At 40.7% G+C, this 13,680-nt stretch overlaps 1 protein-coding gene across 3 annotated transcripts in view; it reads left to right on the forward strand.

Moving 5' to 3' along the window:
* MYO10 (myosin X) overlaps positions 1 to 13,680 on the forward strand; it is a 224,426-nt gene that overhangs the window by 130,571 nt on the left and 80,175 nt on the right. For all 3 annotated transcript variants that reach the window (XM_066374157.1, XM_066374163.1, XM_066374170.1), the window contains exons 9-18: positions 1,003 to 1,132; positions 3,490 to 3,608; positions 4,747 to 4,893; positions 5,060 to 5,160; positions 5,273 to 5,339; positions 5,876 to 5,968; positions 6,370 to 6,438; positions 6,632 to 6,714; positions 10,098 to 10,206; positions 12,428 to 12,508. In XM_066374157.1, coding sequence (XP_066230254.1) covers positions 1,003 to 1,132; positions 3,490 to 3,608; positions 4,747 to 4,893; positions 5,060 to 5,160; positions 5,273 to 5,339; positions 5,876 to 5,968; positions 6,370 to 6,438; positions 6,632 to 6,714; positions 10,098 to 10,206; positions 12,428 to 12,508 — 999 coding nt within the window. The remainder of the gene's footprint in view (positions 1 to 1,002; positions 1,133 to 3,489; positions 3,609 to 4,746; positions 4,894 to 5,059; positions 5,161 to 5,272; positions 5,340 to 5,875; positions 5,969 to 6,369; positions 6,439 to 6,631; positions 6,715 to 10,097; positions 10,207 to 12,427; positions 12,509 to 13,680) is intronic.

Raw genomic sequence — 13,680 nt, forward strand, 5'->3', positions numbered from 1 at the left:
GCAGCCCACCGAACAATTTTGTGCAGCCCGCAGACTAATCCACGAAGTTCAAAATATTTTGGATAAAATTAAGTAAGCCTAGGGGCCTACTTGTATTTTTCATTTCTCTAGCATCCTAGCTAGATATTAGCTTAGTTAACAGCAGTTTTGATGCGAACTACAGTTTCTGGTCGTTTTGTGACACTGAGTAAACTGCATGTACGATTGTGCTTGTTGTACTGATTTTTTTTTGTTTTCAACTGCAGTGAGAAAAGTGTTGCGTAACAGTTGCCTTTTGTAGACCTAGTGCGGCCCGCCGAACGGCTGTGATCTTGCTCTGCGGCTCACATGCTGAGTTGAGTTTGAGACCCCTGCTCTAGAGGCTAAGATCAGACCTTAAAAACCCTTTGGAGAAATGAAAACTAGAGATGTGATGAGTGTCTTGGGCGGACAGATCCAGATCCATTCATGTGTTCGTCAGCATCTTTCATACAAGGGTCAGAGAGTGTCCCACTTGTAGAGTTCCTGACAGAACTTGGTTCCACCTGTATGGGTCCCTGCTGCCTTTAACCAGGAATTCAAGCCCCAGAGTTTACCCTGGAGGATCCTGATGAATCCTCACCTCCTCCTCATTGTCTCCCCTCCTTTTTTATGTGTAAGAAAATAAGTGTTCCATTATGCTTTGGTATCTGTAGAACAAAGTATTTGTCACCATCATTATTGTGACTCTCTGAGGTAATTCTTTTCTGTGACATAAGTAGGAGGCTTGCACCTTAAGACTTGCAGAGGTTTATTCTTATTTCATCGACTGAGTTCTCAGCATTCTGCAGATTTAACAGTGTTCTTTAGTGTGTATCTGCGTAAAGCCCTTACCATTTAAACATGGTCATGCATCTGTTTCTTGTTTTCTTGACTTTTAGTTAAATATTTAATAGTTTTATTGAGTAATGAGCATTTTTTTCATTTTCTTTAGTATAAAAAAAAAACACCCTAAAAAAATTAAACACATTAATTTTCTTCCAGACGGCAATGGACGTAATGCAGTTTAGCAAGGAAGAAGTTCGGGAGGTTCTGAGGTTGCTTGCTGGCATATTACACCTCGGGAACGTAGAGTTTATCACTGCCGGCGGGGCACAAGTTTCCTTCAAAACGGGTAAGAGTGCGCCTCCTCATCCTTTTCCCCTCCTTCCTACCACGATTTTTTTCTCATAGAAAACTTAAGCCTGAAATATTTACTGTCTGGCCTTTTATAGAAACAGCTTTCTGACCCCTGGGATAAAGAGCTACAGAACTTTGTATCTGATATGAACTGTCAGCCAATAAAGGATCAAACAGATGAGATGTTATTACAGAATGGGATGGTGGTCGTGTTCTTGATCCTACTAAGAAAGAAGAAAAATGGACCGAGTAAGAGGAAATATAAGAAATGAGGATAAGATATAGGAAAAATATTGAGTCGGGGGGCGTAGTGCTGCCTTAGTTTTCCATAGTTATTGAGTGGAGGCTTGTGTGATGGTTAGGACCCTTCTTGAATAGTGGCATATGTGTGATGGTTAGGACCCTTACTGAGTGGTAGTGTATATAATGGTTAGGACCCTTACTGAGTGGTGGTGTATATAATGGTTAGGACCCTTCTTGAGTGGAAGCATGTATAATGGTTAGGACCCTTCTTGAGTGGAGGCATGTATAATGGTTAGGACACTTATTGAGTGGTGGTATGTGTGATGGTTAGGACACTTATTGAGTGGAGGCGTGTGTGATGGTTAGGACCCTTATTGAGTGGTGGTATGTGTGATGGTTAGGACACTTATTGAGTGGAGGCGTGTGTGTGATGGTTAGGACCCTTATTGAGTGGTGGCGTGTACAATGGTTAGGACACTTATTGAGTGGTGGTATGTGTGATGGTTAGGACACTTATTGAGTGGTGGCGTGTATAATGGTTAGGACACTTATTGAGTGGTGGTATGTGTGATGGTTAGGATACTTATTGAGTGGTGGTATGTGTGATGGTTAGGACACTTATTGAGTGGAGGCGTGTGTGATGGTTAGGACCCTTATTGAGTGGTGGTGTGTATAATGGTTAGGACTGTTAGTTTTCAAGCCAGAATATTCGGTTTGCAGCCTGGAGCTGCCTCAAGCTTTTTCCTTGGCTTATTTTTCCCACACACTAGCAACTTCTTGTCAGTAAAGTGCCTCAGAGATGTGTTGTTAAGATTAAACGAGTTAATGTACACAGAGTTGTGTCAGTTGTCTATTTACTGGAGTGATTTATGTATTTATTTTTAAACTATTCTGATGGAAGCAATGTAGGAGGGCACGGAGGCTGGGAACTTGATGAGTTGAAGTACAAAATGGCTCTAGAGGAGCCCAGCGTTGCAGGTCAGCTGTTCTCAAACACCTGGTCCAGCACCTCATAATAATCTTAACGTGGTGAATCCCAAAGAACTATTTTTTTAAAATGTAAATCATATCTGTTGATGTTTATAACTTTAGGAATTAAAACTGAAGCATTTAAAATTTTACTCCAAAATAACCATAAAAAACTCATTGAATATTAAAATATAAAATTATTTTTAGTCTTTTCAAAAAAGTCAGCAAGAAGAGTAACACTGTCTTACATATTTGCAAATCTCTTTAATATCAATGTGATGGAGGACAGCTGGAGCCTCATATCTGCTTTGGCGTTTATTTTGTTGAGACACCTCAGCTCATGTAGCCACTGGAAAGAAATCATCTGGCCCTGGCCGGATGGCTCAGTGGTAGAGCGTCGGCCTGGCTTGCAGGAGTCCTGGGTTCAATTCCCGGCCAGGGCACACAGGAGAGGCGCCCATCTGCTTCTCCACCCCTTCCCCTCTCCTTCCTCTCTGTCTCTCTCTTCCCCTCTTGCAGCCGAGGCTCCATTGGAACAAAGTTTTGGAACAAAGTTGGCCTGGGCGCTGAAGATGGCTCTGTGGCCTCTGCCTCAGACGCTAGAATGCCTCTGGTTGCAACAGAGCAACGCCCCAGATGGGCAGAGCATCGCCCTCTGGTGGGCATGCTGGTGGATCCTGGTCGGGCGCATGTGGGAGTCTGTCTGACTGCCTCCCTGTTTCCAACTTCAGAAAAATATATATACGAAAAGAAAAGAAATCATCTGTATCCTAGTGAGAGACTGAGAAGAAAAAAGCAAATGGCACCTTAGTATTATTGTTGAAAATAGTTGTGACATCACAAACCTCTGACAGGGTCTTGTGGACAACCCTCCCCCCCCCCCCCATTTTGAGGTGTCTGGACTGTACTTGGTCCAGGTACCAGGTTCTTTGCTGCTAACCTAGGACTCAATCGAGGAGTGAATAACTTACTCGATCAAGGAGTGACTTGTGTGTTCCATACATCCTGCCTGAGGGATTCAGGAGTGTTTTCTGCCTTAATGTGTTGCTCTGTGTGCTCAGCTTTGAACCTATTTGGGGTCCCATGACCTGTTCCATCACAGGGCTGGGAGTCCACCTTTGCCTTGTTCTTCATTTCCAGCCTTGGGCAGGTCTGCAGAGTTACTTGGGCTGGACCCAGCACAGCTCACGGACGCCCTGACCCAGAGATCCATGTTCCTCAGGGGGGAAGAGATCCTCACACCTCTCAGTGTTCAACAGGTACCTACGCTTGGCTGTCAACGCTGTTTTAAATGACACTCTTGGGTGTTTAGATCGTGGCTTTGACTCAAATAGGTAAATGCAGCAACCCATTCAAATGAGTTAGGTTCATGATCAAAATAAATATATCCACTTTGAGAGGAACAGATAATGTTGAATTGTTTCTAAGAGACAATGTAGCTGAGCCTTTTAAAGAGGGTTGGATCCAGTGTAGATGGCTGTTCTTAAAGGATTTGTCCACTGTGCCTCAGTTGCCACCTCTATAAGACAAGAATAGTTATCATACCTAATTCAGAGGATTCTTGTAAGTATAATAATACAAAATATGTACTAAGTACTTAATAATTGGCCCAGAATAAGAACTAAATAACCATTAGCTATAATATATTATTATTATACATGAAAACAGTGCAACAGTATGTTGTATTACTTATTTTTGTATCTGCTACTGTCTTGAGCCAATTACATGCTCTAGCACATAAATACCTGTTTCATGATTAGATAAGTAAAAAATGCTAACCATATCCCATGAAGAAAAACGGTGTATGTACAAAGTAAGATAAAAGATGAAAATGAAAGATTTCAGCCTTAACTATTGTTTTAAACCTGATGAAATTTGTAACTGAATATAGCCACTCAGATTCTTACCTATAACTCAACATATAAAGTTGACTTTGGAGCCTGGTATTTCAAGGCACTCTTTCCCTGGCTGGTTAGCACAGTAGGTTAGAACATCGTCCCAATATATACCAAGGTTACGGGGTTTGATCCCCAGTCAGGGCACATATAAGAGTCAACAGATGAATGCATAAATAAGTGGAACAACAAATCTCTCTCTCTCTCTCTCTCTCTCTCTCTCTCTCTCCCCAAAACCAATCAATTAAAATTTTTTTTTTTTTTAAATAGAGGCATTCTTGGCAAATTCTACTGTGAAGTAACTAGGCAAGCTCCAGTTTATCCTTTCTTTCAAGTCTGTGTTCTCCTAGGTGGTATTGATTTACTTGACATTGGGTACTCAGGTGATACCCTGTGTAGTGTGTGTCTCCCAAGGACCCCTGAGTGGGACTGTGGTGGCCGTGCTGGCCTGGGCTGTCCCTGGTCAGCTGGAACCGGGTGACCACACCTTCTCTCCCCTTAGGCAGTAGATAGCAGAGACTCCCTGGCTATGGCACTTTATGCACGCTGCTTCGAGTGGGTGATCAAGAAGATCAACAGCAGGATCAAAGGCAAAGATGACTTTAAGTCTATCGGCATTCTTGACATCTTCGGATTTGAAAACTTTGAGGTAAGCTTCCAATGAGTGGGACACATGAATTCTATATTTATTTACTAGCTGATCTTCACCAAAACTTTTGTAACAAACACTGATATTTTTTTTCTGCAAATTTTTTTAATCTTCATATATAATAATGAGAGCACTAAAAATGCTTTTGAATGGTTCCTTTTTTTAGGTTAATCACTTTGAACAGTTTAATATAAACTATGCAAATGAGAAACTTCAGGAATATTTCAACAAGCATATTTTTTCTTTAGAACAACTAGAATATAGCAGGTAAGCAGTCATGAAATTCTATGTCATTTTAAAAAGAAATCAGCCACTAAATTAGATAGTTTTAAAGCTATATGTTACTATAACTCAGCCAGCCCTTTTAATTTTTCTGCAGAGAGGGATTAGTGTGGGAAGATATTGACTGGATAGACAATGGAGAATGCCTGGACTTGATCGAGAAGGTAATATATTGTTGAAGAGTTGTTTCAGTCCCAAGGGTGTCCAGCTGGGCTGATTCATATTTATGGGAACGAAATAGCTTGTGTGAACACGCACATCAAAGATGTGAATGTTTAGAACACAATGGACCATTTGGAAACATAAATGTAAATGTGCAAGGTTAAATTTAAATACTTGGCTGCTTCCAGACTATTGTCTCATTGAACTCAGTATTTGAGCAGCGTGCAAATCCACTTTGAATCAGCAGCGTGCAAATCCACTTTGCTTAGATGTAAGTCAGCATCAAGAGCCCTGCCAGCACCAGTAGTAGACTAGCCAGTTGTAAAAGTTTTCTCCACAAAGTTGGGGTGGGTTCATTTTTTTTTTATATCTGTGTGGAATTAAAATTTATTGGATTTCTTTATTCTGAATTTTTTCAGTCTGAGAAATTATTATGCCTGTTGTTTTAACCCTTTACTTGATAGAGAGTATAGAGCTCTAAAATATTTGGACCCATATATTGACTTTGAATTCATTTAACTTTTTTTCCCTCTTATAGAAACTTGGCCTCCTAGCCCTTATCAATGAAGAAAGCCATTTTCCTCAAGCCACAGACAGCACCTTATTGGAGAAGTTACACAATCAACATGCTGTATGTCAAGACCTGCCATTTCTTAATTATGTCTGGATAGTGAAGCTGCAGATTAAGATTACATATGAGACAGTTCAGTGCTGCGGGGCCCCAGTGTGCCTCCCACATTTAAATTTTTTCCCTTGAAACCAATGGAGCTCTTCTTCGATTGCTAAAACAACATTAAAATAAGCCAGAGGGATAGATTTGGGACTAATTCATGAGTTTAGAATTTTATATTTTTGACCTACTGTAATGATACAGACAAATGGGACATGGTTTTTATTAAGTGGCATCATCTACTGTGTCTGATATATGACTGGTTTTGAATTTGTTGTCCCCGCTTATTGTATTTGGTTTTCTCTGGAAGTCAGTGGAAATCATTAAGTAAAAGTAGGCATTTGTATTTTTTTTTTAATTAGAATAACCACTTTTACGTGAAGCCCAGAGTTGCAGTCAACAATTTTGGAGTGAAACACTACGCTGGAGAGGTGACTTCTTAATTAAGATCCTTCTTGAAAATTCGCCCATTTGGTATTTACTGATACAATAATTTCAGAAGCCAATCGCAAATCTATTGAAATGGCTTCTTTTCGTGGGTCTGCCTTTAAAGAGAGATGCTGATGAGCTGAAATTACTCTTTTGATCAATTCTACCGTGTCACACGTATTTTTTTAAAACCAGGTGCAGTATGATGTCCGGGGCATCTTGGAGAAGAACAGAGATACCTTTAGAGATGATCTTCTCAACTTGCTAAGAGAAAGCCGGTAAGTCAGCCTCTTAGCAAGCTCAGCAATATTTGTGCAAATACTTTTAATTCACAAATACAGAAAAAATTAATAGGGAAGCAACTTCATCTGTTATCATCTTCCCTGGGCAATATTTCATCAGTAAGATAACCAAGAGATATAAAATATACAAATCACAATAACTACCATTTAATGAGATCCTATAAGAACAGCAAATCCACGGGTTAGATACTATATAATCTTGTTACTTAGATGAGGAAACCGAGGCTTGAGGCAGTTAAATGACTTGCCCAAGATCCTACTGGTTTTGGTCTGGTCTGCTTGGTAAGAACCTAAGATCTTAACCATTGTGACTCCCGTTATTCATGGAAGGCTTAGAGCTGTAGTTAAGTTGACTTCAGCTGTGGGTTTGTAGGACCCCTATCTCTCTAACTCAGCGGTTCTCAACCTGTGGGTTGTGACCCTGGCGGGGGTCGAATGACCAAAACACAGGGGTCGCCTAAAGCCATTGGAAAATACATATTTATTATACAATACATTTTAAAATAAAATATGTATTTCCGATGGCTTTAGGTGACCCCTGTGTTTTGGTCGTTTGACCCCCGCGACCCACAGGTTGAGAACCGCTGCTCTAACTAGTGTAGAGACTGTCAAGAAAAATAATGTCCAGGCTCTGGCTAGATAGCTCGATTGGTTAGAGCAGGGGTCCCCAAACTTTTTACACAGGGGGCAAGTTCACTGTCCCTCAGACCGTTGTAGGGCTGTACTATAAAAAAACTATGAACAAATCTCTATGCACACTGCACATATCTTATTTTAAAGTAAAAAAACAAAACAGGAACAAATACAGTATTTAAAATAAAGAACAAGTAAATTTAAATCAACAAACTGACCAGTATTTCGATGGGAACTATGGGCCTGCTTTTGGCTAATGAGATGGTCAACGTCCAGTTCCATATTTGTCACTGCTAGCCGTACCAAGTGATATGACATGCATCTGGAGCTGTGACGCGTGCGTCCTGTGTCACCGGAAGTAGTACTGTACGTGAGCGACGCCACACTTTGCATCCGCATCCTGTGCTCCTCTCACTGACCACCAGTGAAAGAGGTGCCCCTTCCGGAAGTGTGATGGGGACTGGAAAATGGCCTCAGGGGGCCGCATGTCGCTCGAGGTCCATAGTTTAGGGACCCCTGGGTTAGAGCAGTGGTTGACAAACTGAGCCAAATATCAATAGTAAAACAATTGAAATTCCTTTTGAGAGCCAAATTTTTTAAACTTAAACTATATAAGTAGGTACATTCCTTATCAAAGTAGTGCCCACATGTGGTATTTTGTGGAAGAGCCGCATGTGGCTTGCGAGCCGCAGTTTGCCAACCAGGGTGTTAGAGCATTGTCCTGATGCGCAGAGGATGCTGTTTTAATCCTCAATCAGGGCATATATAAGAACAAATCAATATTTTTCTTTCTTCCTCTCTCTCCCCACCCTTTCTCTATGAAATCAATAAATAAAGCCAGACCTGTGGTGGCACAGTGTATAGAGCATTGATCTGGAATGCTGAGGTTGCCGGTTCGAAACCCTGGGCTTCCTTGGTCAAGGCATATACCAAAAGCAACTACTAGAAGTTGGTGCTTCCCACTCTGCTCTTCCCCCACTCTCCCCCCCCCCTTTCTATCTCTCAAATCAATAAATAAAATCTTTTAAAAAAAACAGGTATTAATTCAGCTAAAATTATAAATGTATTACACATTCATTTATTCAGTCATGAATTGTAAATTCACACCACGAAATCACCAGTTGATTAGTTTAGCTATTTGTATACATGAAACCAGGGAGCTGTGTGAAAGTGAGAAAAACAATCCTGACTGACAGTGTTCAAACCCATGTCAGGTCCGGAGTAACTCTATACCAGAAACACGTTTTTAATACCTAAGAGAAAAGTAAGTAGCACTATTACTTAAAGTTATAATACTTACAGGAACATCAAGGCCGCCCTGTCACTTAGATAGCTATTAACTGGGGGAAGGGAGCCCACCCAAAGTGTCAGCTTTGGAGCTCAGAAGTGGAAGAGCTCAATCTTCAGATGCGTTTTCGCTCTATTCAGTTTCCCTGTTTAGAAACATTGTCGGTCATTTTTACTTTTAGATGAGGTTTCAGGCCTGTGAAAATGGCAATGTTTTAAAAACTTACCATAGCATGTTGTCTGTCAAAGCAGCTTCTTGGTTATTAGGTATGAAGTGGTACATTTAAATAAAAGCAGCGTCTTGGTGTTAAATAGAAGCATTTTGCGGTAGTGATAGGCTCTCTGGCGCGGAGATCAGGCCGATAGCCTTACACTGTCACACATCAAGTGGTTTTGTGATTGGAGCAAAGGGCTTTCTGCTTCAGCCCCAGGTCCCTCTCTGCCGACCGAGGGGCTTGGGCTGTTTGCTCACTGTGCTCTTTAACCTCTGACATCTCTGACATTTTAATGGAACCGAAGCTTTTCGCCATAGCGCACCAAGCACTGTTGGAGAACTTCAGAGAGCGAGCGTGAACGAGCACCCTGGGACAGAACTGAAAAAGGGTTGGGGTTAAGTGAGAAGTGACAGGGAAGCACTGCTATTCCCATCTGGGGGTGGTGTGGATGCCCAGACACTGTCCCCACCTTTCCTGGTCTCAGTGAAGCCACCAAGCCACCCCCTCCTTTACAGCTCATAATATCTTTCATACAAAGAAAATAAAAAGTTATTGAGAAGACTTTTACTTTATTAGTAGTATCTATACAACTTTTTAGTAACAGTAACAGCTACCAACATCAGCACCCTGCCAAGCATCCTACTCAGCCTTTTGATTACATTTTCTCATTTCATTCTCACCCCCAGACTTGTGGGATAAATTTTTAAACTGCCCCCATTTTCTAGATGGAAATACTGAGGCCTGAAGAGAGGCAAGCATCCAGCCTGATTCACACAGTCAGGAAGTGGTGGAAGCCGGATTTGAACCCCAGTCTGCCTCACTCCAGAGTTGGCACTTTTCTATCTGTTAACTAACTGATTGGCTATTGCACCACTGTGAGATAAGCAAGACAAGTATGTCCCTTCTACAGGCAGGGAAATCAAGGCTGCAGAAGCTTAGGGCGTGCTCTGGAGAGCACAGCATCCCTAACTGGCGAGCCACCCGGGCCGTCTGTCACTTTCACCGCAATCCACTTTTCTTCTGCAAGACTATATATAGTGCTCTATAAGCAATTTGTTTTTCAATGCCCAGAGCTCTTTGGCAGTGGTGGGTTTGAAATCTTTGGGAGCTCTTCCAGGCTTCCGTGTGCTATTGTTAGTGGGAAAGTGCATTGTAATTACAGTAATCCAGCACCTAATAATTGGGTGTGTGCCCCTCAAAGTCCTCTGCTCTTTGCTTGCACAGGTTCGACTTCATCTATGACCTATTTGAACATGTTTCAAGCCGCAATAACCAGGATACTTTGAAATGCGGAAGCAAGCACCGGCGGCCCACGGTCAGCTCGCAGTTCAAGGTTAGTTTCTGCTGCCGGGTTCGATGAGTGCATCGTTATTGTGATTGAAGAACTGAAAGGAGGAATAAGATATACCTTTTTTCCTGAGCCAGGTGAAAACATGTAGATTTGTTGTTGTTGTTGTTAAAAATACATAGCTGCTTATTCTAAGATTATGAAATAGCAGTTCTTAAGAATTGCCGTGAGGGCCTGTGGTTGGCCCTGTGGGATCACTCTGGTTTGTGTTCGGGTGATCCTGTGAAAATAGTGTTCATTTCTTCCCCTGCCTGGACTTTTGTATTTTTCTTAGGTATGTCTACAATATTGTAACGAGGAATAATAACCAAGTACATATTTAAGTAAAATCAATGTCAGTTACCTTGTCAAGATGTTCAGAATTCACGGAAATAGGATAGTTTTTATGTACATTTTAAATAGTAAGCATTTTATGTACTTTTGAGGTAAAGCGTATGACGACCATTTTTCTGACTTAACCCTAATATAAAGGGAAATGGAGGCTCATCAGTCAGCAGACGTTTATTAAAGTCCGCCCTCCGTGGAGCTGTCATTTACTCTAGTTTAGAGACACCTGGCGGGAGGCTGAGTGTGGTCTGTTGTGCAGTGTGGTTGGCAATGTGCCAGATACATCCAACGTGGCCGACAGTGCTGGGTACCATGATCCCATGAAGGGCAGATAGGATATAATAATAATCACTACTATTTATTATATAAACTTATTATGTGCCAGTCGTTGGGCCAATCACTTTATATGCATTACCTTGTTCAATTCTCTCATAATCTTAAAAGGACATATATTGTCCCCATTTTATAGATGAGAAAACTGAAGTTTAGAGAAATGGAGACCCATGCAATCAGTCCCTCCGAGGACTGAGCAGGGTTTGAATTAAGCCTGTATCTGCCTGACTTTTCCTCTCCCAGTGGAGTTTTATTTATCTAGGTTGGTACCGTCTAGAGTTGTGTTGGAAGGCCTTGTGGGTGTTTGGGAATTAAATTGGACTAGGAATCAAGGAAATGAAAAAGAGGGGGTGGGTCTCAGGTGGAGAACAGGAGCGAGAGGAGGATTCCTGAGACGAGAATGTAATGAGTCCTGTCCCTGGAGGGTTGTGAATAGACACGAGCCAGCTGACCAGGCACCGTATATGAACTTAAATTCCTACCAGTATGTGAAGGGCCACGGATGCCAGGACATTTTGTCATCTGTGAAAAACCCTAAAGCTTTCTAAGCAGAGAAGCAGCTTTCCTCAGAGAAACTGTAAGAAAGAAAAAGAGAGATGGAGGGGGGAAAACCAATGGATGGAACAAGACTTGAAAAGACATATCAACCAACCATAATACGTGAACATTGTTTGCAGTTTAATTTCAAAGACCAAAGCATTTGAAAATGATGAAATTTGTGAAAGTTGAAGATTTTAATATGAAACTTGAGACAATTGTACTTTTTAATGTTAACATTAAGGAATTCATGCTAAATCTTTTTAGGATGATGATATGGATATGGTTATCCATATATATATTTTTAAAGTGATTATCCTTTAATAGTGCATGTTGAAATATTGAAGGATGAAATAAAACTGTTTCAGATTTGCTTTTTTACAAGGGTTGGGCATAGTGTGTACTAAGACAGGGATCAGATGAAATGAGATTAGCCGTGAACTGAAGCAATGATGAGTATTCATTACACACTGTCTGCTTTGGTAAACGTTAAAAATTCACAATAAAATACTTAAAAAGAAAGCAGTATATTACAGGAGATTGATCTGCCTGGTGATTTGAAGGTTAAGAGTGGAGGTTGTAGGTCAAAGACCAGCGGCATCCTGGTGGAGGCTGTCAATTTGATGGGCATAATGAGTTAGGAGGAATAACTCCAGTGGAGAGTGCGTACTTCTCAGATTTTCCTTGCTAGCCATTGAAAGAGCCTGTGCTCTTTTGCGGGTTGGTTAACAGAATAGCTTTTTTTTTTCTTTTTTAATGGTACTATTTCAAGGAAGTGACAAATTCTGAATACTGTATTGTGAAATAATTTCAGTGACAGTGAATTGTAATATCTGTGCTTTATTTTATATAAGAATGACAAAATTAAAAATAAAATGATTATTAGTCCTGTGATTTTTACTGGGTTTTTAAAATTTGTTTCTGATCAGTGCCGAAGGTGCTGAGAAATGTAAAGAATGACATACTAAACGACTAAGTCAACATATATTTCTTTTCACCTCTCTGTTAGGACTCCCTGCATTCCTTGATGGCAACGCTAAGCTCCTCTAATCCGTTCTTTGTCCGCTGTGTCAAGCCAAACACGCAGAAGGTAAGAGCTAGGACAGTTTTGGACAGAGAGCCCATCTTTAAGGACACTGCCTTATGCTGGTTCCTCACAGATTTGGTTTCTCCATACTCCTTTTTTTTATAGATGGTTGGAGATGTAGATAGCATTAGTACACCCTAACATTACTGAATGGAAAAATTCCCTTTTCTCTTGGGCCTCTTGGTCTGCTTTAAAATGATGCCGCTAAGCTTTAGTGAAATCTAGTCGAAAAGAAACCTTTTGAAAGCCTTCGTTTTTTATTTTTTTTTAAGCATTTAATGTGAAATTCTTGGATAAGCTTCTATTTTCAAAGAAATAGTGTATTTTTGTGATTGATTTTTCTGTTTGTTTTAGTTTTCTTTGGCTTTGTTGTTAAACATGATGAAGTGTCTGTATTCTGTGTGTGGAGGAGTTGAGATTCTATTTATTGATTTTCATGGGAGAGGAAGAGCAGGAAGCATTAACTCCTTGTAGTTGCTTCTTATATGTGCCTTAACCGGGCAAGCCTGGGGTTTCCAACCGGAGACCTCAGCGTTCTAGGTTGGTGCTTTTTCCACTGTGCCACCACAGGTCTGGCTGCATTCCGTGTTTTAAGGACTTTAGATTGTTGTAACTGATTTGAAAACTCCTGAAAGCTTTTGTCATTGTGAGTTTTTATATCTAGGCTCCAGGATTTTAGCGTTTGAGTGCCATATCCTAATCAGAAACAATGTGGATTTTAAAAAGGAAAAGCTATTTAAGAAAAGAAAATGTAGTGCTAGATATAGATGCAGTTCAGGAGTCCTAGACTAATATGGGCTACTTGCCTTAGAGTGTTGATTTAAAAAAATAGAAATTATCTTGATTTGGTGAATACCAGCTCTTAGTAATCCCCCTGAAGAGAGGAAGACCCCTACAAGGTAGTAATAATGTCAAGGGCCTCTCGTGTTAAAATACTGATGTCATCCTAAGTACTAAGATAAGGAGTCTGACCGGAACTGTGTGCTGTGAGACTTGTGGTACGCTCTGATAACAAGGCTGAGGCTAGATCTTACGTTTAAATTGTGTCTCAGTGGCTTTCGACTTAGTATTTCAGTGAATCCTGATTTATAGTTTACAGATGTTTACTTATAAGAGCCATAGATTGAAGTCTCTGTTTTTCAGAAGGCTTAAAAGTGCATGTTCTTTTAACCTGT

The sequence above is a fragment of the Saccopteryx leptura genome, chromosome 1 (assembly GCF_036850995.1).
Source record: "Saccopteryx leptura isolate mSacLep1 chromosome 1, mSacLep1_pri_phased_curated, whole genome shotgun sequence".
In the NCBI taxonomy this organism is placed as follows: Eukaryota; Metazoa; Chordata; class Mammalia; order Chiroptera; family Emballonuridae; genus Saccopteryx; species Saccopteryx leptura.